The sequence below is a fragment of the Vipera berus genome (genome assembly GCF_964194415.1).
Source record: "Vipera berus genome assembly, chromosome: 1".
In the NCBI taxonomy this organism is placed as follows: domain Eukaryota; kingdom Metazoa; phylum Chordata; class Lepidosauria; order Squamata; family Viperidae; genus Vipera; species Vipera berus.
This window is the reverse complement of record NC_138202.1, coordinates 40,464,976-40,487,574: the sequence shown is the minus strand read 5'-3', so window position 1 is coordinate 40,487,574 and position 22,599 is coordinate 40,464,976. Positions and strand designations below refer to the sequence as shown.

General features: G+C 36.1%; 1 protein-coding gene across 3 annotated transcripts in view; it reads right to left on the bottom strand.

Moving 5' to 3' along the window:
- ATG2B (autophagy related 2B) overlaps positions 1–22,599 on the bottom strand; it is a 61,721-nt gene that overhangs the window by 35,766 nt on the left and 3,356 nt on the right. For 2 of the 3 annotated variants that reach the window (XR_014027052.1, XM_081332256.1), the window contains exons 2-16: positions 20,724–20,886; positions 19,095–19,247; positions 17,557–17,659; positions 16,978–17,137; positions 15,055–15,234; positions 13,216–13,312; positions 12,770–12,952; positions 11,589–11,750; positions 9,542–9,640; positions 8,038–8,299; positions 7,039–7,189; positions 5,666–5,761; positions 5,362–5,550; positions 3,821–4,094; positions 1,138–1,240 (exon numbers count right to left, since the gene is read on the bottom strand). Coding sequence is in view for 2 of the 3 variants with exons in the window: in XM_081332256.1 (XP_081188382.1) it covers positions 1,138–1,240; positions 3,821–4,094; positions 5,362–5,550; positions 5,666–5,761; positions 7,039–7,189; positions 8,038–8,299; positions 9,542–9,640; positions 11,589–11,750; positions 12,770–12,952; positions 13,216–13,312; positions 15,055–15,234; positions 16,978–17,137; positions 17,557–17,659; positions 19,095–19,247; positions 20,724–20,886 (2,375 nt within the window). In the remaining variant the exon portion in view is untranslated. Of the gene's footprint in view, positions 1–1,137; positions 1,241–3,820; positions 4,095–5,361; positions 5,551–5,665; positions 5,762–7,038; positions 7,190–8,037; positions 8,300–9,541; positions 9,645–11,588; positions 11,751–12,769; positions 12,953–13,215; positions 13,313–15,054; positions 15,235–16,977; positions 17,138–17,556; positions 17,660–19,094; positions 19,248–20,723; positions 20,887–22,599 lie in introns of all 3 variants that reach the window. The other variant, XM_081332257.1, reaches the window with a different exon arrangement.

The following is a 22,599-nucleotide window of genomic DNA, read 5'->3' as shown; positions in this document are numbered from 1 at the left end:
TATAGATTAAAGTAAGAAATTTAAACATATCCTAGCAGAAGCAATGACAAATCACTTGTATTATTGTCAAGAGAGCCATGTAGTTATTGTCACAGAGGCATAGAGTTCCATACTTGACTTGAGGAATGTTTAACCTGGGGGTATGATAAAGCAGGGCTTTTCAATCAGTGGTACAGGTACCACCTGTGGTACATTGGCACCTGGCAGGTGGTACGTGACCATCCTAGAAAAGTGGTAGCAGGGCAGGGGAATGAGCTGAACTGGTGGCAGCACCGCACAAGCCTGAGCGAGAGATGGCTGGAGCTGCAGGGCTGTCAGGGCTCAGTGGAAGTGTCAGGATCAGCGCCAGGCTCCAGATGGAGCTCAGTGCTGATCCTGGCGCTTCTGAGCCCAGAAGAAGTACCAATCAGCTGGAATGTTGCAGCATCTCCAGGGTCTTGTGATTTACATTCAGATGCTTGGCAACTGATTCATATTTATGACGGTCACAGGGTCCCAGGGTCATGTGAAGTGACCCAAACCTGCTGCAACCACCCAGCAGACGGGGGGAATAAAAACCAAACACCCCCCCACCCCACCCCCGCTACCAATCCTCAACAGAAATGCTCACAACAATGAAAACCTCGAACAGGAGGAAGAGTGCCGCCAGGCAGGCAGGCAGGTGTCTTGCTTGGCTGTGGCTTGGGGGGCACTTTTTTCAGTGCCATTGTAACTTCGAACAGTCACTAAGCGAACTGTTGTAAGTTGAGGACTACCTGTACTTCATCACTTTTTTCCTTTTTGGGGGGGGTCGTTTTTGACACCTTGCTAGGTGACTGGTGGTACTCGGATGTTGCCATATCCTAAAAGTGGTACAATGGGTGGAAAGGTTGAAAAGCCCTGTGATAAAGCACCTCCACAGCAATAGGGGACATGTCTAATTTATAAACATAAATAAAAAAATTACAATGTTCAACTGTTACAATCACATTCAACCATTTTTGCAAATTTGCCAGACTATAATTAATTTGGCTTTAATAATATTGTTCTTGGATAGGAAAACTCAGGATATAAACAGGGAATAAATAAAACAGGCATTGTGTGACAGTGTATCAATGTTTTAAGAATGCAATAGGAAGATGAAATATCTTGCTTTACCGTGGCCAGTCAAAATTGTCTGATGAAACCATTTCTCCAAGAACACCACTGGAAACTTTAAAAAATTGTATAGCTGATTGGTCTTCGTTTTCTTCAAAAGATCCTACAACAAAAACAGAGAAAATAATTACCGTATTTTTCGGACCATAAGACGCACCTGACCATAAGACGATGATGATGTCCCGTTGCCTGGAAGCGGTACAGATTTGGATGGGAAAGAACAGGCTCCAGCTCAGCCTGGCCAAAACTGAGTGGCTTTACGTACCGACATCTCGTTTAGTTTAAGAGGTTCCATCTTTGATTATAGGAGGAGAGATATTACCTCCCGTTGATAGAGCACGCAACCTGGGCGTCCTCCTGGATTCACGACTCAGTTTTGAAGATCATATTGGAGTCGTGGCTAGGGGGGCATTTGCCCAGATTCGCCTGGTACACCAGTTGCGCCCCTTTCTAGACCGAGATGCCCTACGTACAGTCACCCACGCACTCTTTACCTCCCGTATAGACTACTGTAATGCTCTCTAAATGGGGCTGCCCTTGAAGACCACCCGGAGGCTTCAACTGGTGCAGAGTGCAGCTGCACGGGTAGTGATGGGAGCACCCCGATACTCCCATATTACACCCCTCCTGCGTGAGCTGCATTGGCTACCGGTTGCCCTCCGGGTGAGATTTAAGGTGCTGGTTCTTACCTTTAAAGCCCTACATGGCTTAGGCCCGGGATACTTGCAGGACCATCTGCTGCCGGGAACGAATTCCCATCGCCCAGTACGCTCATACAGAGAAGGCCTCCTCAGGGTACCGTCGGCTAGACAATGTCGGCTTGCAACCCCCAGGGGAAGAGCCTTCTCTGTGGGAGCGCCAGCCCTGTGGAACCAGCTCCCCCCTGAGCTTCGGATGGCCCAAGATCTCCAGTCCTTTCAGCGCGGCCTCAAAACACTCCTTTTCCACCTGCCTGACCTAGACTGACAGGGATTTTAATTATATTTACAATTCTAACTCTATTCTTTAATTTATTTTAATTTATTTCAAATTTTATTTTTAATTTACTGTACAGAGACCTTTTAAGTTTTGTTGTTGTTAGCCGCCCTGAGTCCCTCGGGAGATAGGGCGGGATATAAATCCCATTAATAAATAAATAAATAAATAAATAAATAAATAAATAAATAAATAAATAAATAAATAAATAAATAAGACGCACCCAGTTTTTAGAGCAGGCAAACAAGAAAAAAAAATTCTGAACCAAATAGTACCGGTATACTAAAACAGGGCTTTTCAACCTTTTCATCCATTGTACCACTTTTAGGACAAGGCAATGTCCGAGTACCACCAGTCGCCCAGCAAGGTGTCAAAAACCTGCTTGGCAATTGATTCATATTTATGATGGTCACATTGTTCCAGGGTCATGTGATCGCCTTTTGCAACCTTCTGAGAAGCAAAGTTAGTGGGGAAACCAGATTCACCTAACAATCATGTTACTAATTTAATTTCTCTCTCTCCTTCTCTTTCTCTCCCTCTCTCCCCCTCCCTCTTTCTTTCTCTCTCCTCTCTCTCTCCCTTTCTCTCCATCTCCCTTTCTCTCCCTATTTTTCTCTTTCCCTCTATCTCTCCCTTTCTCTCTCTCCCTCTATTTCCCTCTCTTTCTCCTCTCTCTCTCCCTCTTTCTCTCTCCCTCCCTCTCCCATTGTCCCTTCCTTCCTTCCTTCCTTCCTTCCTTCCTTCCTTCCTTCCTTCCTTCCCTCCCTCTTTGTCCTTCCCTCTCTGCATTAGAGCAGTACCCGCGAAGGCGGCCCTGCGGCCCGGCTTTCTCTTGCAGAAAGCAAGCTGAAACGGAGCGAGGGAGATTGCCAGAAATGCGAATCGGCCGATCTCGCGCTCCTGCAAACTCCCTCGCTCGGTTTCAGCTTCCATTGCTACAAGAGAAAGCAGGCTGAAATGAGGGAGATTGCAGCAGCGCAAGATCAGCCGATTCGCATTCCTGGCAATCTCCCTCACTCCGTTTCAGCCTGCTTTCTCTTGTAGCAAGGGAAGCTGAAACCAAGCGAGGCAGATTGCAGGAGCGTGAGATCGGCGTTTCTCAGCACGTGCCGATTCATGCTCCACTTGCAGAGGTTGGGGCTGGCCATACGGATCACCTTCGGACCATAAGACGCACCCTCGTTTTCCCCCCCACTTTTGGGGAAAAAAGGTGTGTCTTATGGTCCGAAAAATACGGTACATATGTTCCTATGAACTATAGTGAAGCAATAACAAATCATACAGGAAACTTATTAAAATTGTTGTGTCCTTACATTCTTTACAAAAGAAACAAGTCTTTTTCAATCATGATTCTCAATTATATAGAAAAATAGCTATCCTGTAAGTGCAGACTATGACTTCTTAAGACAGAGGTGGGGAACTATGGCCCCTTTATGACTTGTGGATTTCAACTCCCAGAAGTTATAAAAGGGCCATAGTTCCCCACCCCTGTCTTAAGACAACAAAAATATAAGGGCTTTATTTAAAGTTATAATTATTTTCATTTATATACCAAATGTATAAAATTATTTTCATTTCCCTTCCTGAAGAACACCCAAATATTCTTAAATTAAAAAAACATGGAATAGTAAATAGGCTATTATTATCCAACCACTTGTGTACTTCATGGCACCCACTATTATAAACCGTTCCTGGTTCTTTATCTTACCAGTTAGTTCTTTAAAAGTGAGCTCTAATTGAATTTGCTCTGAAGACGGCCCTCCAATAAATTCTGTTTTAAGTTCTGTGTCTGAAAATTCTAATTGAAGAATTTCCTTCTGAAGTGATTTTTTAAACCACGGTCCTCGTTCTGGATCTGATCGTAGGTCAGGTATTGGGAAGCGAACTGAAAGCTTCAGAGCTGGTGCAATCACTTGAACCGATACTTTACAATTAGTGGGAGAACGTGAATCATCCAGAAAAACTTCAGCAAACGCCTTGTGCTAAAAATGCATAACAACAATAAAAAAAACACACTGTTTTTAAAGAATGGGGGGGAACTTAATTTATATATATATATATATATATATATATATATATATATATATATATATATATATATATATATATATATATATATATATATATATATATATATATATATATATATATATATATATATATAATGTGCTATACTACATTTCTTAGCTGAAACTGTCATCTTATGGTTGCTATATACACAATGTAGTACTAAAAGAAATAAATCATAAAACTGTTTATGAGATTTCTAAACTCACGCTGGAAGTGTTTGCAAACTAACCCTTCACTCAGGGCTGGACATCTTCCCCATGTCATGTGATTCAACCTGGGTAAGAGAAGATGAAATCCAGGCATACAGATAGTAGAGTGGGATTGAAGATTCATGGATATCTGAATTTTAGAAAATTAGATGGTGTATATTTCATTAGATGGTGTATATTTTTAATCTTTCCTATATATGTTTATGTATACAGGTAGTCAGGTTGTATCATTGCCCCCCCCCCGGGCAGTCATGCGACTGCATGTTAGGTGGGTCAGCTTTACAACAGGTTAAGGTCTTTCACAATTTCTTTGTCAGTTTTCAGCATGTTTTGCTGATTTCTGACCAAAAAACGCCCAAATGAATGGGCTTAGTTAATGAATGTGGCATTTGTTTAATGATCTTGAATTTTGCTTGACTATCACCACAAAAAAGGCCAGAAAATTACATCCAGTCATGCGGGTGCCTTGATTTATAAATGCAAGTCCAGGCTCAATTACAGTTGAGGACTACCACTACAAATTAATGTTTGTATTTATGTATTTGTTTAAATATTTTGTATAGCCACCCATCTTATATTGAAACTTCCATCCAAGAGATACCTTTAGATTGTCTCCTATGTAAACATCACTCCACTAAAAGACATTTTTAGGGTGCTACTTTTCATAATACCTGGCTTTCCTCTCAGGCATTGGGTCAGGAAGATTTGCAATTCTGTCTAATATTATTGCTGAATTGCCTCGGTGAAATTTTTGTATTAGTATTAGATTTGTGTATCTTACAACGATTTATTTTTGTTTTTTGACTTTTTATTGTTTGCTGCTCTGAGTTATCTTGAGGATAGTTATGAGTAATAAGTAAACAAATAAATAAAAAGCAAAAATGTCTACCTCAAACTTCCAACTATTCATTTTTTTCCATAATCAAAATGTAACCAATACACAAGTAAAGCAGAATGATTTTCTACTTACCAGGCTAATGTGTTTGTTGTAAGAAGTGTACATATGGGATGCCATAGTTTCCACTGTGGTTAGCTTTTGTGGTTGAAGCAATGAATTTAGTCTGTCTACAATGCTAATATCCAGTTCACAGAATGCTGGACTCAACTTCACTTGCAAATCTGCTTTCTGGGGAACAGAGCTCAGTCTCCCCTGGCTACCCTGTTAATAAAACACTACAGACCTATTACAAGTGTAAAGCACTGTTTCTACACAATTGCATAAATTTATATTTATATATTTAAAAAATCAGAGAAAACAATTTTATCAACTTTACCTGAGGCCCTTTGTTGTTTGAGTGCTTGTAATGAAGTTGAAGGCATGAGGGAGAATGTAATTTGTTTTCTTGCTTTTCAGAGTTAAACCTAAGGAGCTTTAAAAGAAAGACAACAAAATTGCTAATAACTGTAATTAACGCACAGCTTAGAAAAACCAAAAACACCATCCACCATTTTGTGAATGGATTTCCACACGTCCAGTGTGAAATAATAATAATAATAATAATAATAATAATAATAATAATAATAATAATAATAATAATAATAATAATAATAATAATAATAATAATAATAATAATAATTTAATTTTTATACCACCCTTCTCCCGAAGGACTCAGGGCGGTGTACAGGGCAATACAATAAAATACAATATATAAAAATTAAAAGAAATATTAAATACAATAGCCCAATTCAATAGATTAATACAAAACGTTAAAATACCCCTAAACCCATCATACCAGGCCGGCTTGTTCAAATAAATATGTTTTTAGGTCACATTTTTAGGTCCCCTCAGCCCTCCAAAATACGAGGAAGGAAGTGCAGAGATGGAGTTATGGAATGGGAAATAAATCTGTTCTTTGGGTAATTACCACACTATCAGAAGATTATCAGAATGACATAAAATCCAATATATTTGGAGAGAAAAAAATAAGAATGTTATTGTTCACCTCATTTCATGATTTTTCACTAAGCAACCCAGAGTATTGATATTTTCCTTGCTTTTTTATGTTATCTAGAACAACCTGCAGCAATAAATTTTAGATCCCTAGGATTTTGTTTAGTTTTGTATTTTGCCACACCCTTGGATATTAGAGAAAATGGAGCCCCAAGGATTTTAAAGAGAGAAAAAAAATAGTTAAGCATTTTGGATTATTTTCTGATTGTTGCATTATAAAAGATATGGCTGGCACGAATTTCTACAGTGGATGTAGAAAGCCTATACACTGGTTAAAATGCCATATGGTAACTGAAATACAATATTTCCGTTTGTTTTTCAATTGAACTGTATAGCTCACATGTTAAAGGTGGAAAAAATTCTGAAGTGATTTATCTTGATCTGATTTTTTTTACATCTCAAAAACCTGGCATTTTAACATGTGTGTGTAGATTTTTTTATATCCACTATTTTACAACCTTACTTCCCCCCACCCACTGGGGAAGAATGACTTCTGCCTGGAGCAACTTTTTCTAAATAGGTATTTCCAACCCAAACATTTAGCTATCAAAAAGTCAATTGTCATAAAGCAATCACGTTTACACATTTACCCCACTGAATGCAATTTATATATATGTAAAAATATAAGGGAACACAATTTCATATTTTTCTCAGTGTGTTTCAATTGCTAATATTAACTGCATACATATAATTTACCTCTGTATAGTGAGGTATTTGGGAATGGGAGTCTGTAGAAAACAGGCATTCCAGAAGTTCCATCTGTCCAATAGATAAATCTGTATTCAAACACTGAGAGGTTGATCTTTGTCGCTGCTCATAGGACACTTTGAGGACTGTACCTATAAATCTGTCATGAGAAACAAAAGAACAAACCATTAATCAACGAACACACGTGTAATTGCTCTTTACTGATTGTTAAAAAGTTGTAGAAAGACAAATTTTAACTGCCAAAATAAAACATTTCTTTTGCTAACTTTTTCTAACATGCAATAGTATCTCAAATACATGAAAAAAATAATCTACTTCCAAGTGCTATCTGCCACTAAAGAGAAAAATTGGTCAAGAATTAAAAGAAAGAAAGAAAGAAAGAAAGAAAGAAAGAAAGAAAGAAAGAAAGAAAGAAAGAAAGAAAGAAAGAAAGAAAGAAAGAAAGAAAGAAAGAAAGAAAGAAAGAAAGAAAGAAGAAAGAAAGAAAGGCAAATCTTGCTTTGTAGTCCAGGCTTAGAAATTTCCCAAAAACATCCAACTTCCTACTCTGTGACCGAGAATGGTGGACAACTTCTTGCAAATAGAGGAAAAGGAATAATTTGGCTAATTTGAGCTAGTGGTTAAGGGACCAGGTCAGAAAGCGGGAGACTATGAGTTCAAGTTCTGTCTAAGGCATGAAAGCTGCATGACTTTGGACCAGTCATTCTCTCTCAGCCCAATCCACCTCACAGAGTTGTTGTTGTTGTAAGGAAAACAGGAAGAGGAAGGTTGGATATGTTCACTACCTTGAATTATTTGTAAAAAATAATAAAAGTGGGATACAAATAAATAAAAATAAAAATACTCCTTTTATGTTTGAAAGCTGTTGTGCTTTAATGTAAATTTATAAATTAACTAAACAATAAATTAATGTTATTTCATCATCATTCATATAGACTACTGTTGCTTTGTTTGTTATATTACTAGATAAACAAGAAAAAAATGTACCGAAGGTGGTCATGTGAACAAGCCTTTGCAAATACTTTTCGGAGGAACAAAAAATCGTCTGTGGGAATCTGAGCTGGATCAACTTTTTCTATCTGGGTAAAAAAATCCTGTGCCATTGATGTTAGCGGGCTAATGTTTATTGAAGTTTCAGGTGGTGGTAAAGGATCAATATGGAGCACGGACACCGAGAAAGCACCCACTACTAGTCTAAAAAGAAGTTCAGGTTTAGACTCATCCACTGAAATAGATCTGGATGGAAGAGCTGCAATGAAATAAAAATTATACTACTTAAAATAGTCTTCAATAGTTTGTCTTTACAATTTAACATCACTTTTAATTACTATAACATCAGCATTAAGTATTAAATTATAACTGTAATATATTATTACTGTATTATTAATCAAATCATATATACAGAAGCTAGATACCTTATCTATGTAGTTGAGGCATTTGAAATTCTGCTTATATAAGAAAGTAGCACTTGTATTAACTAAATATACATTACATTATATGCTTAATATAATTATACTTACCTTCTTAAGTAAAGAGAATTTCAAATATGCCTTAACTCTAGCTACCTTATTTATGCTTTTCAATAATAAAAATACAAACTATTTGAAAAGTAAACATGTGGTATATCATATTCAAATTCACACTTAGAAATATATATATATATATAGCATAGCTTAGTTAAATTCTTGCATTTTTAGGTTCTCAGTTATGAAAAATGTGGGAGGGGTTGAAACAAGAAACGTATATACTATCCAAATTTTATGAAATAAGAGCTGGATAAATTAGCAGAATTTCATATATAAAAAGTCAAATAAGTTATTCAGTTTGAACTGTTGAAACACCCCAAAATCAGCGGCTACTTTTGATCCAATAAGTACTAAATATGCTAACGCAGGTAGTCCTCAACTTACAACAGTTCATTTAGTGACTGTTCAAAGTTACAACAGCAGTGGAAAAAGTGACTGATGACTGTTTTTCACACTCATGACCATTGCAGCATCCCCATAGTCATGTGATCAAAATCCGGATGCCTGGCAGCTGGTTCATATTTATGACCGTTGCAGTGTCTACAGGGCCATGTGATCACCTTTGCAACCTTCTAAACAGCAAAGTGAACAGAGAAGCCAGAAGCCACAACCTTGTCACTTCCTTAACAACTGTGTTAAAAAAGGGTTGTAAAATGGGGCAAAACTCACCTAACAACTGTCTCACCTAGCAACAGAAATTTTGGGCACATTTGCAGTTTAAGTTGAGGACTCTCTGTTTCAGAAAGCCTTTTAACCAGGTAAAGAAAGAGATTACTGTGACACCTTAAGTTTATGAATATTTGAAATCTTGATTCTGATTTAAAATGAGGAGACTAACAATAAAAGAGCAGGTGAAAATAAAAGTACTAAAAGTAACAAACAAAAAGGTTCTATTGCACAGTGTTGAAAACTATGCTACACTGGTTTTGAATAATGAGGCATGCTATTTCCCAATTTTCACTTACAAGTTCTTTGTAGTGGAACTGAATGATCAGTGTTAGGAGTAAATGATGCACTTCTCAACTGCGGCAGTTCCTGCTTGTTTTGATCAAATTCTCCCCATGCTGACTGTTATTTAAAATAAGAACATAAATGTTATTATGCTTGCATTATATAACATTTCAGCACTCTGTGAGTTATTCAATAATAAATGACAGAAATGTTCTCTACCCTCGCAGCTGTTCTCCTTCCCCCCCACATGTAATGTATACCGGCCTGTGTTGTGGGTTGGGTCTGTCAACACAAGTCATGACTCAATTACTCTCTTTGGGAGAGTAAATGAATTTCTTAAGAGCCAAAAGTATTCCTTACTGAAAAAAATATTAATACAGACAAATGTCAATGGTCTCCAATCCTTTTAGGTAAGATTGCTGAGAAAGTGATTTGACTACACTTATGGAAAGCTCTGGATGAAATGTATTATTTGGACTCTTTTCAATCAGGACCCAAGTCTGGGCATGCAATTAAGACTGTGTTCATCACCTTTGTTGATGATTACTGTAGGATCAGAATATAGGGACTACAATCATCATAGTTCCATTCTGTCCAACATTCGATGGCCTTTGATAACATTAATCTGGATTGACTGAAAAAACTGAAAGATGGGTACTCTTCTTCAGTGGTTTTCATTCATGAGTGGGCATTTCCAAATATGGTGGACAGAGAGAAGTCTGCCACTCTGTTATGGGTTACTGGAAGATTTACTCTCTTCCCCTCTGTCTGAACATTCATAGGAACTAGCCACTAGTACAATGTAAAGTATTATCAATATGCTGATGATACCCAATTATATATGTCTACACAGGGCTGATGAAGAAATGGAATGAAGGTCCTGATTACTGCTGAAAGCTTTCATGCTGGACAGCATTCTCTTAGATGGAGCTATGCTGCAATTTGAACTCATGATACTTGTTCCAGGTGGAGGATACAACCAAAAGTAGTGCACAATTAGTTATTCTGTGCCTATTGCAGTCTTTCTTGGATCACTTATTCAAGTTATTAATGCTCTTGGCACCTCACAGCTTGATTATAACAATGATCTTAAGAGCAGCTGCTCTTGAATGCCATCCAAAAGTTTCATTTGTAAAATATACTGCAATCTCTGTAATTATGATAATACCAAGGTTCACCAATGTAATGTCACTAGTATAGGAGTAGCAATGGCTGCCAAATAGCTTTTGGATGCAATTCAAGGTGCTGGCTGATACTTTAACGCCCCAACAAGCTCAAGCACTGTATATATCTGTTACCATGTTCTGCAAGGTGATTTTAACTGTCCAGTAAGATCCAGGAGAAAGAGTTTGTTGTGAGCCCCCTCACTAGTGGATGCTTACTTCAAGGATCTGGGATTAACTCTTCTCAGTAATGGCTCCCTTCCTTTGGAAAGTATTTCCCCAAATATCACCTTACTAATTTTTTGGATCACTATAAAAAACATGACAAGAAAGGATCTGGAGAGAAGTAAAATTATGCTATACGTGATTAGTGATACAATTTTTACTGTTTTTAACTGTACCAATATTTGTTTTGAAACTTATTTTATAAATATAAGAGGTTCAATGTCTCCAGAAATGCAACAGCATACAAGATGTAGTAACACACATAAATAAATAAATAAATAAATAAATAAATAAATAAATAAATAGACAGACAGACAGACAGACAGACAGACAGCCAGACACAGACATTCATTCATTTTTGGAAACAAATGAACTGAAGCAGAATCAGGATTAGCTTGTCCACAACTCATGCATTTTGGCTCTAAAGCCAATCAGACCATTACGGACTGTGCTATTTACAAACATATATTAAAAAACTTGGAGAATTAACCAGCACAAAACGTAATGCAATAAGCAGAACCAATACTGGGGTAGTAAATGTGATTGTATGTTGGATAATTGGCATGTATGCTTTTGGCCATGGTTATCACTAAATATATCTTAGTATGTTCTACAAACACAATCGCTCCCAAACACAAAAAGTTCCTTTGCTCAAATGCAAACAGTTAAGTACTACATACTGCTGCAGCACCAAGTGGAGATCCTGCTGGGGTAGCAGTATATGTACTAGTTAAAGAAAGATCTAAATCCATAGTTGGTGGTTCTCCAAGAGGTGGCAATGAAGAAAGACTGTGAGACATCTCCATGTCAGCCATTGAGAAGAAAACCTCTTCTTCTAAAAGAAAAAAGTAGATATGTTTGTAACATTCAATACAAAAAAAATCACAATTCAAGGAAAAGCACAAAGCTGTTGGTCTCAAGAACAGCATTATTATATGTACAGTGTATTGAATCATATATATTTTCCTAAAAGCCACTATATAATTTAAGATTATCTGGAATTTCTTCTACAACAACTTCTCCAATGTCAAATTCTTAGTATATAATGGTAATTGAGAAGTATATTATCTAGCATAAAAATAAACTATACATACTTAACACTGGTTAACTATTAATAATATATCAACAAAACTCACTAGCTACTTATCAGCATTCACAAGTGAGAAAGTGTGCAAATAATGAAATAGGCATCATGATGCAAATATCACAGCTTATCTACTTGCATCCTATGTTGGAACACAAATGTTTTAAAGGTGGAATTTGAATGATAAACATTAGATATGCTTGTTATTACTTTTGTCTCATTGTTTCTTGCTGTGTCACAAGAGTGACAGTGGGATTGCTCTTAGACAATAAAAATATATCATTCAAAATTAAATCTGATGTCTAAGTGCTTAAGTCCTTTCAATCTGAGAATTTTGAAATAGATGTTATATTCAATATTATTCAATAACTTTAAAATATTTAGTATGAACTGATGAGACTCAGGCTTTAACTCATAAAAATACTTCGGTCTGAGTTATGTTGTTTTACTAATTTTACAGGTGTTATATTGTGTATATTTAATGAGTTTTACGCAAGCTGTCAATACTTCTGAATTGTGGAGGAGTAGAAAGGAGGAAAATAAAATATTGAATTTTTTACAATTCAATTTTTCAGTTGCTGATTCATGCTAAGCCACTATGGTAATGCTAAACTATTATGTGGCTTGTTTCTTTCTGGCTAAATGCAATGTTTAATTCTATAAGGTCAAGTCCACAAATCATTATTTAAAACTCATAAATTAGCATTATGTGCAAGCCCATATAAATAGCAATATGCCCATATACTAGGAAGCTTAGGATGTTTGCTCACCACGACTGGAAGGAGTTCTAGCTGCCCCAGCTTCATAAAAACTCAGATCAGACTTTGTACCTACTGGCAAAGTTTCTTTTCTCAAGTAACGATTGAGCTCCATCTGAATTCGATACTCATCTTCCTGCTGCATTGGCCGATTTTTTCTATCTTTATTAGATAATTCTATTCTGCCAGGATTCTCTGCAATGAAACACAAAATAGAAGAAATATGCTCTCTAATTCTCTAAGTTGCAGGAAACACAATTTTCCCCACCTTAGCTTCAAAGCCCCATTGTTCCAATGTTGGCATAACATTATCAGCCCTGCTTCCCCTGTAAAACCTGTACCCTTCCTGTAACTACATAAACAAAATTGCCAGCAAATATTTAAAACCTTGGCAACATGCAAAACTCAAGATTGTTCCCTTTATTTCAATCATATTAAACAACACAATTTCAACTTACCTGGTCTGGCAATGGCTGCAAACATATCCAATAAAAGATGTACCTGTCTGGGTGACAGGAACAGGTGTATGGAATCTATCTGTCCATCTACGTCCAACTTTAAAAAAATTAATACATTTGATAAGAACCAGTTTTCTCAGTTATCAATCTTGCTATTAAACAAAAACAGTACTTTCATCTCTGATTTTAATTATGAAATAAACCGTGGATACAGTTAGTCTGTGAAATATAATGACATTAGAATCCAGCTTGCATATTAGTTTTGATTAGCATTCATATGTCAAAGCTTAGCTGTTTATAAAACTTCTTTGGTATGTCCAAACTGAACAGTCTCTTTTTACATACATAGAAATTAACAGCTCGAGCTCCAAGGCTTTATTACTATGTGCAGACATGCTTATAAATCTGAAACATATGGTATCCATAGAAAAGAATATTTGGGGGGCAAGTTGAACTGGGGAGTCCTTGGTTGTCTATGAGCTTAGTTGTCTTCTTGCAGACATTTCATTACTCATCTAGGTAACATCATCAGTGCTGATGGTGTTGCACAGTTGGATAATGAAATATTTGCAAGAAAGCAACCAAGCTCAAAGGATCGCATACCTACAATATGTAAGTCAAGTAAATAGGAAATATGCATTGAAAAGCTATGTATGCAATGGTTTCTTAGACATGCAAGTTACATAGAAACTGTATTTATGAGCAAAGGCAACAACTGTAATATAGACGTGATTTCGGTATTCTTCACACATTTTGTGCTAACGCATAATACATCCTTCTTTCAAGACATGTGTGAATCCATAATTGTAACTTAGTATGTAAGGTGAATAAAGCAGACAACAAAGACTTGTTCAATTAATTATGTTTAAGAAATTGCTTGTCCCGCTGTTAATAGTTATAATTGTTATAACTATTATAACTATAGTTATAATATATAGTTATAACTCTACACACACACACACACACACACACACACACACACACTATATCATTAATTAAAGAGATACAAGAAAAACCCTTTCATATTTTAAAAAGATCTTTGTATAGGAGAAGAGCAGGCAGAGAAGGGTGGGGTGGAGTTAAGTACATAATTAGTTTAAAGTAACTGCATTCCCACAAGTGCCCCAAGTCCAAACACTCCTGATCCTTATCTGGTGACAATTTAGTGTTGCAGTTTAATTGATCAGATTCTTATGTACAGGCTTGAGTAAATCTTTTATGTTACAACCTTATGAATGTCCCTGATTCTTTCCGATTCTTTCGAAGATTTCTTTGTTTCTCTGCTGTCAATAGTTTCTCCAGCTATAATATTGAGGCTCACAAGTTTTAGTTCTGCAAAAACTCACAGAAAAGCTATTATTGTTTTGCTCTTAATGTACTTGTTTCTTGCCTCTGACTAGTGGCAACTACTAGTTAAATAATTTGATTTTAAAATGTTACGAATGACATTGTACTAATTGAACTTGATTTTTTCTTGTTGTCTGGATCTACAACTGAAATACGGCTAATTTAATCATGTATTCTTACTTAGCTATATTTATTTCTTTTGATTCTTTTGCCCTTCTTTGCCTTAAAATAGAAGAAAAATCAAACTGTAGACAGCAAGCATGTAGCAAACATACACACTTCAGATTATTTGCACTGATTTTAAATAATGAACAATGGCCTAATAATTACAACATGCTTATCCTTCACTTTTACACAGTAGACTAAACAGAGTTCAACTATGTACAAAAAAACTTTATCAAGGAAAAATGGAATGCAGAATAGAGAGATCTACACCAAGACTTGAATAACATGTACCAATGGGGGGAGGGGGGGAATATGACTACAACTAACCTTTGCTCCTGGAAGCACTTCATTTTGCTTTAATGTAAGACTCAGTTCCATCCTTCCAATCAACTTACATATTTGCACAGGATCCGACAGAGAAACTTCAGGTAGGTTTCGTGGTAGTTGAGGGTGTGGCTCGTACATAATTTTTGGATTCCAGCTAGGTGAAAGCTTTGATTCTGTTAACTTTAAAATAAATAAATAAAATATACTTTCAGAGGTAATATATAAACACACTTTCTTGCTGTGTGCAGAAATATATGTATTCAAGATATTTGAAAACTATAGTACACAATTGTTCAGTACTAGCATAAAACTAAAAACACTAGAATAATGGGATAAAAACATTGTTAACATTACAAATTTAACAGAGATTTTACAGCAAAATGTTTCTGCAATTTCCCTGCCCTATGTCCTGGCCTTCTAGAGGAATAAGAAGATATGACTCTGGCAACTTGGGTGGGGATCCAAGGGCACTATGCAACCTTGGGGGTGCCTTAAGTGTGCTCTGTCTGCCTTTTAACTTATCTTTTTTCTTTATTTTTACTTGATTTTCATCCTGTTTAGTCTATTTTAATTGTATCTTTTTATATGGTTCTATGATTTATAAACCACCCAGATACATTTAGGTAGTGAGATGGGCAGTATCTAATTTGATAAATATAGTGCATAATATTTTGACCAGAATGTGATATAGGTCACTTAGATTATGAGTTGGATTTATACATTAGCATATGCCAAACTGTTTAACAAACTCCTTGTTTTATTGTCCTAGTTTGTAGCAAGATAACTCTAATTTAGGAAGGATGCTAACTCAGAAGCACCCTTTCCCACTTCATTTCTTTTTAATACAAAACTAAACACCAACCTAACAAGATAATACATCTTAAAGGCATTTTAAATATTAACATGGTTGGTGGTGATAGATCTGTGCTTTACAGGAAACAGCCCAGACAAAAAAGGCTATGGTAAACTGAAATAATATTGAACAATTTGGGAGACTGACCATGAAACAACATTGAATATTTAATTCAGACTATTTTATACTGCTATATTTTACAAACACATGATAATCCGTGTGGGTGGATTTAACAAAATTTTGGTAAATGCTAAATTGCTCAATTTAGCTTTCACAAAAATAGACATTCAAAACTGCAAATGCTTGGGAGAGAAAATATGAAAATTGGGAGAGAAACTGGCAGGAATGCTTACGCTTTAAATACATAATATGTACAATACATACATACAACTATACAGGTAGTCCTTGCTTATTGATGGTAACTGGAGAAGGAAGCTCTGTTGCTTAGTGACAAAGTCATAAAACACAATGTCATGTAACCTCACCAACTTATGACAGCTATTTTATTGTCCCAGTTACCAATGTTAGGCAAATTCCACAAACTGCAGGGTGGTCAAATGATTACCATTTGCAACTTCTTGTAGATTTCCCCAGTGACTTTGCTTAATGGAACCTGGCAGCGAAGTTTGCAGGTGGTAATCAGGGATGCTGCATTGGCTGCAACTACAAGTGTCCCTTGTTTAGCATCATCATAACTTCAAATGCATCACTAAACAAGTGGATGTTAAGCAAGTACTACCTGTATAAATTTATGTATATTTTTAGTCTCCATCATGACAAATACTATACCAGTCCTTGGAATACTGTCAATGACAGCAACTAGCTAGTCTGAATAGATGGAAGCATGCCTGGCTGAGGAATTCTGAGAGTTAAAGTCCATGAGTCATAAAAAGGCCGAGTTTGAAGACCCCTGCATTAGCATTTTGTATTTCTATATTATATTATTTTTTGCTATTATTGAATCAATATTATGCTTTCAATTTATATTGCTTTTATGGATTCATATTTTGAATTCTGAATTTCTGGAGTTATAGAAATACAATAAACAAAAAAAAATTACAGAATTTTACCAACTGTGTAGTGGAACAGACTGGAGAGGATTTTGCTGATGCTGGAAATTCATCCCAAAAAAACGAAACACCTGAGAGCTGTAATAATTTGTGAGCAAAAGCTGTGGGCTGATGCACATTTCCAGAACATTCATCAGCAGTTTCATCACAGTACATCGTTCTATAAGCAGAAATCAATAATGAAATAAGAATAGAATATAAATTTACAATTTTCTTCTTTATATCAAATGAATAGCTTCAAAGAAAAAAACCAAGAAACTCCAGTTGCCTTTTGGAAAAAGCACCTTTGGGACAACCATGACCTGGATTGTTGAGAATCTCCATAAAAATATAGCAAAGCATTATTGTATCACATGATCACAGAAGCATATGCAGCTTAACCTCTAATAACATTAACGCACTAATTTAATTACAATATTCCTCTATCTTCTTACATGTTTAAAATCCTAATCACTATTGCTACAGACATAATGTCAAGTTCTGTTATTGAGTAATACAGTAGATCCTTTATTTTAAATTCTCATAAAGTACTGATTCTATTCCAGCCATCATTTAAAATAATAAATAAAACCCACTTACTTCTCAATATGAATTTCCAGTGCTGTTCCACTTTTAGAATTATCTGGCACATGTTCAATTCTCAGAACAGTGTCTAAAAAATTGATTTTCACTCTTCTTAAAACTATAGTGAAAATACCAAGATAACAAGTAGTGTTACACCTGCTGGGTTCAGACTAGGTAGAAAGAATCATGTTATCAAGACAAACCCAATACACATCACATTGAGCAATAAACTACCGTTTATAAATCATGATTGATCACATAATATATTGAGCCAGATGAAAATAAATACTTAAAAATCTATGTAATACTGCATCAGCTAAGACTAAGTAGACACTAACATGCCTATTTCCAAAGCATCCACTGGGTAATGTAGATGATCAGACTGAGCTTGAGGGTGGAATCAAACACATCATCAGTTTGGAACTACTATGGCCCCAAAAGAGATCTAAGTCCAGCCATCCTTGGAGTCCCTGGACTCTGGTGCCGAATTGCCTTAACAATTCATAGACCAGATTCCTGCATATACCGTTTTTTCCTAAAAGTAAGACCTACACCCAAAATAAGCCCTAGCTTGATTTTTGGGGGTGGGTCTAATATAAGTCCTACCTCAAAAATAAACCCTAGTTTTTGGACAAGGTGCACATCTAAAAATCAAGCTAGGGTGGAGATGGGGGGTGGAGCTGCCCCACGCGCCCCACACCCTCTTATCACTGCAGCCAGGCTTCCCATGAATCAACACCTGCCTTGCCGGCCCACTTCCTCTGCGGCACCACACCCCCCAGCCTGCATTTTGCCATCAGAGGCCTTTCTGACGGCAAAATGCAGGCTGGGAGGTGCTGTGCACGTCAATCCTGAGCTCCATTCTCAGTTGCAGACACATTTCTTTTGGCAGCAGCAGAAGTGGGCTGGCTGGGCAGGGCTGTCGATGCCACTGCCGCAAGGTGAGACCATGGAAAAGACACCCCCTGAAAATAAGACCTGGTGCCTCTTTTGGAGGCAAAAAAACCCAAACAAACCAGGTCTTATTTTTAATAGGTCTTATTTTTGGGAAAACATGGTAGACAGCATGAAATAAGCTCATAGTGCTTTTGAACTCTACCATGGCTCCTGATCTTTTTGCAGCTGATAGCTAGAAATGCAGGACAAAAAAAATTAATTAATGATGCTGCTACTACTCCTTTTAATTATACAGGCAAATGAACTCTTTCATTCCCCCTCCCAAATAAAATCAGACTACAATGCACCAATCACTGTGTAAGAAAAGCAACAGTTAAGTGCATTTCTTGTAACCGTTGAGACACCATCTGGGTAGAAAACACTTAAAATATTGGGAGAAAGAGACTGTGGAACATTGTCACTGGCTTCGATTCTTACCTAACTATTGTGAAACAATAGTTTATGCATGCAAACCTATCCCATCAGAGCACAGGAGTGCCTATATGCTACTAAATAATGCCACATTTTAAAACTTGACAATTATTGTGACCCAATTAACAATATATACTTTTGGTTAACTGATAATCTGACTTTGCAGTTTATGAAGCAAACAGTACCTGTTTCAATTGTTTCAGCAAATTTCTCAAGTCCTTCAAAAGGCTGGGATCCTTCTCCTTGTTCATCTGTCAATTTTTGACTAAGACATTCTTTTGCAAGCTGCATGCTACTTGTCATAAAGCTTGACCAATACATTGGTTCTGAACTAGAAGCTACCAAAAAAAGTCATCAAACATGCTTTATTTTTAATCAACTTCAGCCATTATTTTAAATTATCAGGATGTCAGAAATATTAAATAGAAACTTAATCAGCAAAATATTTCTAACTAACGCAGCAGTGATTTGCAATGTAATAAAAAAAATGAGAAGCCTCTCAAAGTTTATACTTATTCTCATAGAAACTTTGGCGCTAGCAACATTAAATATGTACAAAAAAACTAGGAAAAGAATATTGTGGAGTAAATTGGATTGTAGGATATATCTACGGTACTTTTACTTCACACATGTCTGGAGAATAAATGCTCTGACCACATATTGCAAGATCAATGGATACACAAAATTATTCTGTTTCCATTTTAACAGATTTTGTAGAAGTCTTCCATTTTAACAGATTATGTAGTTACAGTCAAGATTACTAACAAAAGGAAAGCAATATAAAGACTGCTATTTTATGAAGAAAATTTAAGTCAGATGTGAGTTTATAACATACAGAATAAGAGTTGGAAGGGACCTTGGAAGTCTTCTAGTCCAACCCCCTGCTCAAGCAGGAGACCCTATGCCATTTCAGACAAGTGGCTGCCAATCTCTTCTTAAAAATATCATTGTAAACACAGTGAATCTATATACATCTAGATAGCCTACAACTGTGTTTATAAAATAACATAAAATTTACAAGACAAAGCGTATCATAGGTTTGAGATAAAGTATTTAAGCCAGAAAAATGTATAAATTATATTTGAACACTGAGCAATATCCTTTGTCCTGAGTCAAGGAGATTATTTGCAGTAATGCTTATTTCCTTATTAAGCTGACTTTGTAATAATGCCGCTTGGGTTGTGTGTGAAAGCCCTAACAAGCAGGCATATACATAGAATGAAGGCTACTGCTAAGCTTGTAAGCCGCCCTGAGTCTTCGGAGAAGGGCGGGATATAAATGGAATTAAAATAAAAATAAATAAAATCTGATTATACATGGGTAAACCTACACACTGCCTCATGATACCATACCTATTTGATATTCAAATATTCCACCTAGCAAAAATTAAGTGGATACAAGTAGCTCTTGCTTAATAACTGTTTACTGCAGTTCAAAGTTACAACAGTGCTGAAAAAGTGGCTTATCACCGGTCCTCACACTTACGACTATCACAGTGTCCCTGTGGCGATATGAGCACTATCTGCAACCTTCTCAGCTGGCAAAGTCAACAGGGAAGCCAGCAGAAGATCATGTGGTGCCGTCATGTAGTCTTGCTTAAAGACTGTGGGTGATTCTCTTAACTGGAATCAGGACTGCCAGGACTTCTATCGTTACGCGGGGCAATCACATATTTACTCAGCGATGGAGTTGCCAGTCCTAATTAGGGTTATTAAGTGAGAACTACCTGTACTGTGACACTGATTCACTTATTTCTAACATGCAAAAAATTAACAGAATATGTAATGACAAGCAACTGTTATTTATTAACTAACCTAGACATGGTCTTGGTTTGAAGACCACCTCTAAGCCCTTTACTTCAAGTGCACAGTTATCTTGAAGCAAAGAGCCCCAAGGAATGGACAGAGATATTGACTGAATAAATCCTTCAGTAACTTCCAGTGGAGCGTCTGCCGATTCCAGAATCTCATTCAGGCTCTAAGCATAGGGAAGAAGAACACATAATTTGTAGTATTATCAGAATGCGTAACATTAATTACAATTTTAACCTAAACATGGGTAATTTCTCTTCTGCATCTAGGGCAAATTAGATTTAACTGCTTACAAAAATACAAGTTTTAGCAGTAATTGCTAGAATAATAGAATGCTCTAGGTTCAATCTTCAAAAGGTGTTTTTGATATGTGAAAATGTAGACACAGTATTTTTTAAAAAATACCTCTTAGTATTTGGTACGTGGTTATTAGATCCTACCATGTGGCTGCCTTCCAAAGCTGTCCCATCATGGGAAAATATGTGGGTAGTAAAAACGTGCTGCAGACAGATCTTATTTTCACACTCTTATGTATTTTGAAGCTCTTTTTCAAGATTGAAGCTAAAGCACTGCACACACCCAAAACAATAAAAAAAATCTTTCTGTGTTTAAAATAACAAAGATGGTTGCCAATTTGGATGCCTTTGGGAGATGATTAGGCCAATCCACACAGGTTAAAATTACCAAAGTCTACTAATCACAATGAGTATACAATGGTTCTGGTATACGCAAAACATACATAGAAAACAGTAATGCACCTATGTCCTACTTGTAATCTTATTACTGACATTTGGTAACCACTGTGGAAAAAATATGGTAGAATACTGTATATATCTAGGTTTCTCATCTGATGCATCATAGCTCTTATTATATAATATGGAAAAACAAATCCCTTAATCCTATTTCCTTCTCTACTGCAATCTGTAATTTTAATGCAAATGGGGTATGCATTCACAGAAATGGACATATCATTCAATATGGCTGGATGCTCCCATTTCTATTACTTCTATGCTCCAATAAAATAATATATTTTATTAAATATACCCAATGTCAACAAATACAATTCACTATCACTACCATTTTAAATATTACAAAATTTAATTTCATAGTTACAGACAAATTTACCTAACAGAACAAGTAAAATGATTGTAAAGGCTTTATCACAATTAAGATAAATTGTTATTTTTTAGTAAAATGCTTGTCATACTTGCCAACAACTATTTGTGCTTATGTGTGTACATGTTACTGTGTTAATCAGTTATATAAAGCTGTGGAAAAGTTAATAATAGTAATAAATTGATAATGTCATTTATAAATCCTGTAACATGGCAAATGCTTTCAAATGCTGAAACACTGAAAAGTTAATTAAAAACAAAAAATGCACATAACAGAAAATGGTGTTCATTTATTTAAGAACACACAATATTTCCTGAAGAATTCAGCTTATAGCTCAGACTCTTTATCATTACAGATGTTCTCAATTGCATATTCCTTTAGTTAATCTCATTACCTTGACACAGTCAATATTGTTTCTCCTAGCGTGACTCACTACTCTAGAAAATATCACCCAGGGAGCTTATTAGGTTTAAGAAGCTCTAAAAGAAGTCAGTCACAATACATGACACTGAATATATACAAAAAAATCAACGAAAACAAATTTACAAAAAGCTCACCAAACAGAACATGCCTTGAATATTAGTTTATATTAGAGGAAGGTTGTGGAAAGAATGGAAGAAACAGGTTATATCTAGACCTGTGACAATCAAGACTGAGGCCTAGGCATGAGATTGAAACCAAGTTGATTTCCTTCATGAATGACCCATAGACTCTAGAGGCACTCTGGTGGAAAAAACATGACCATCTTGTCTTATGATCAATA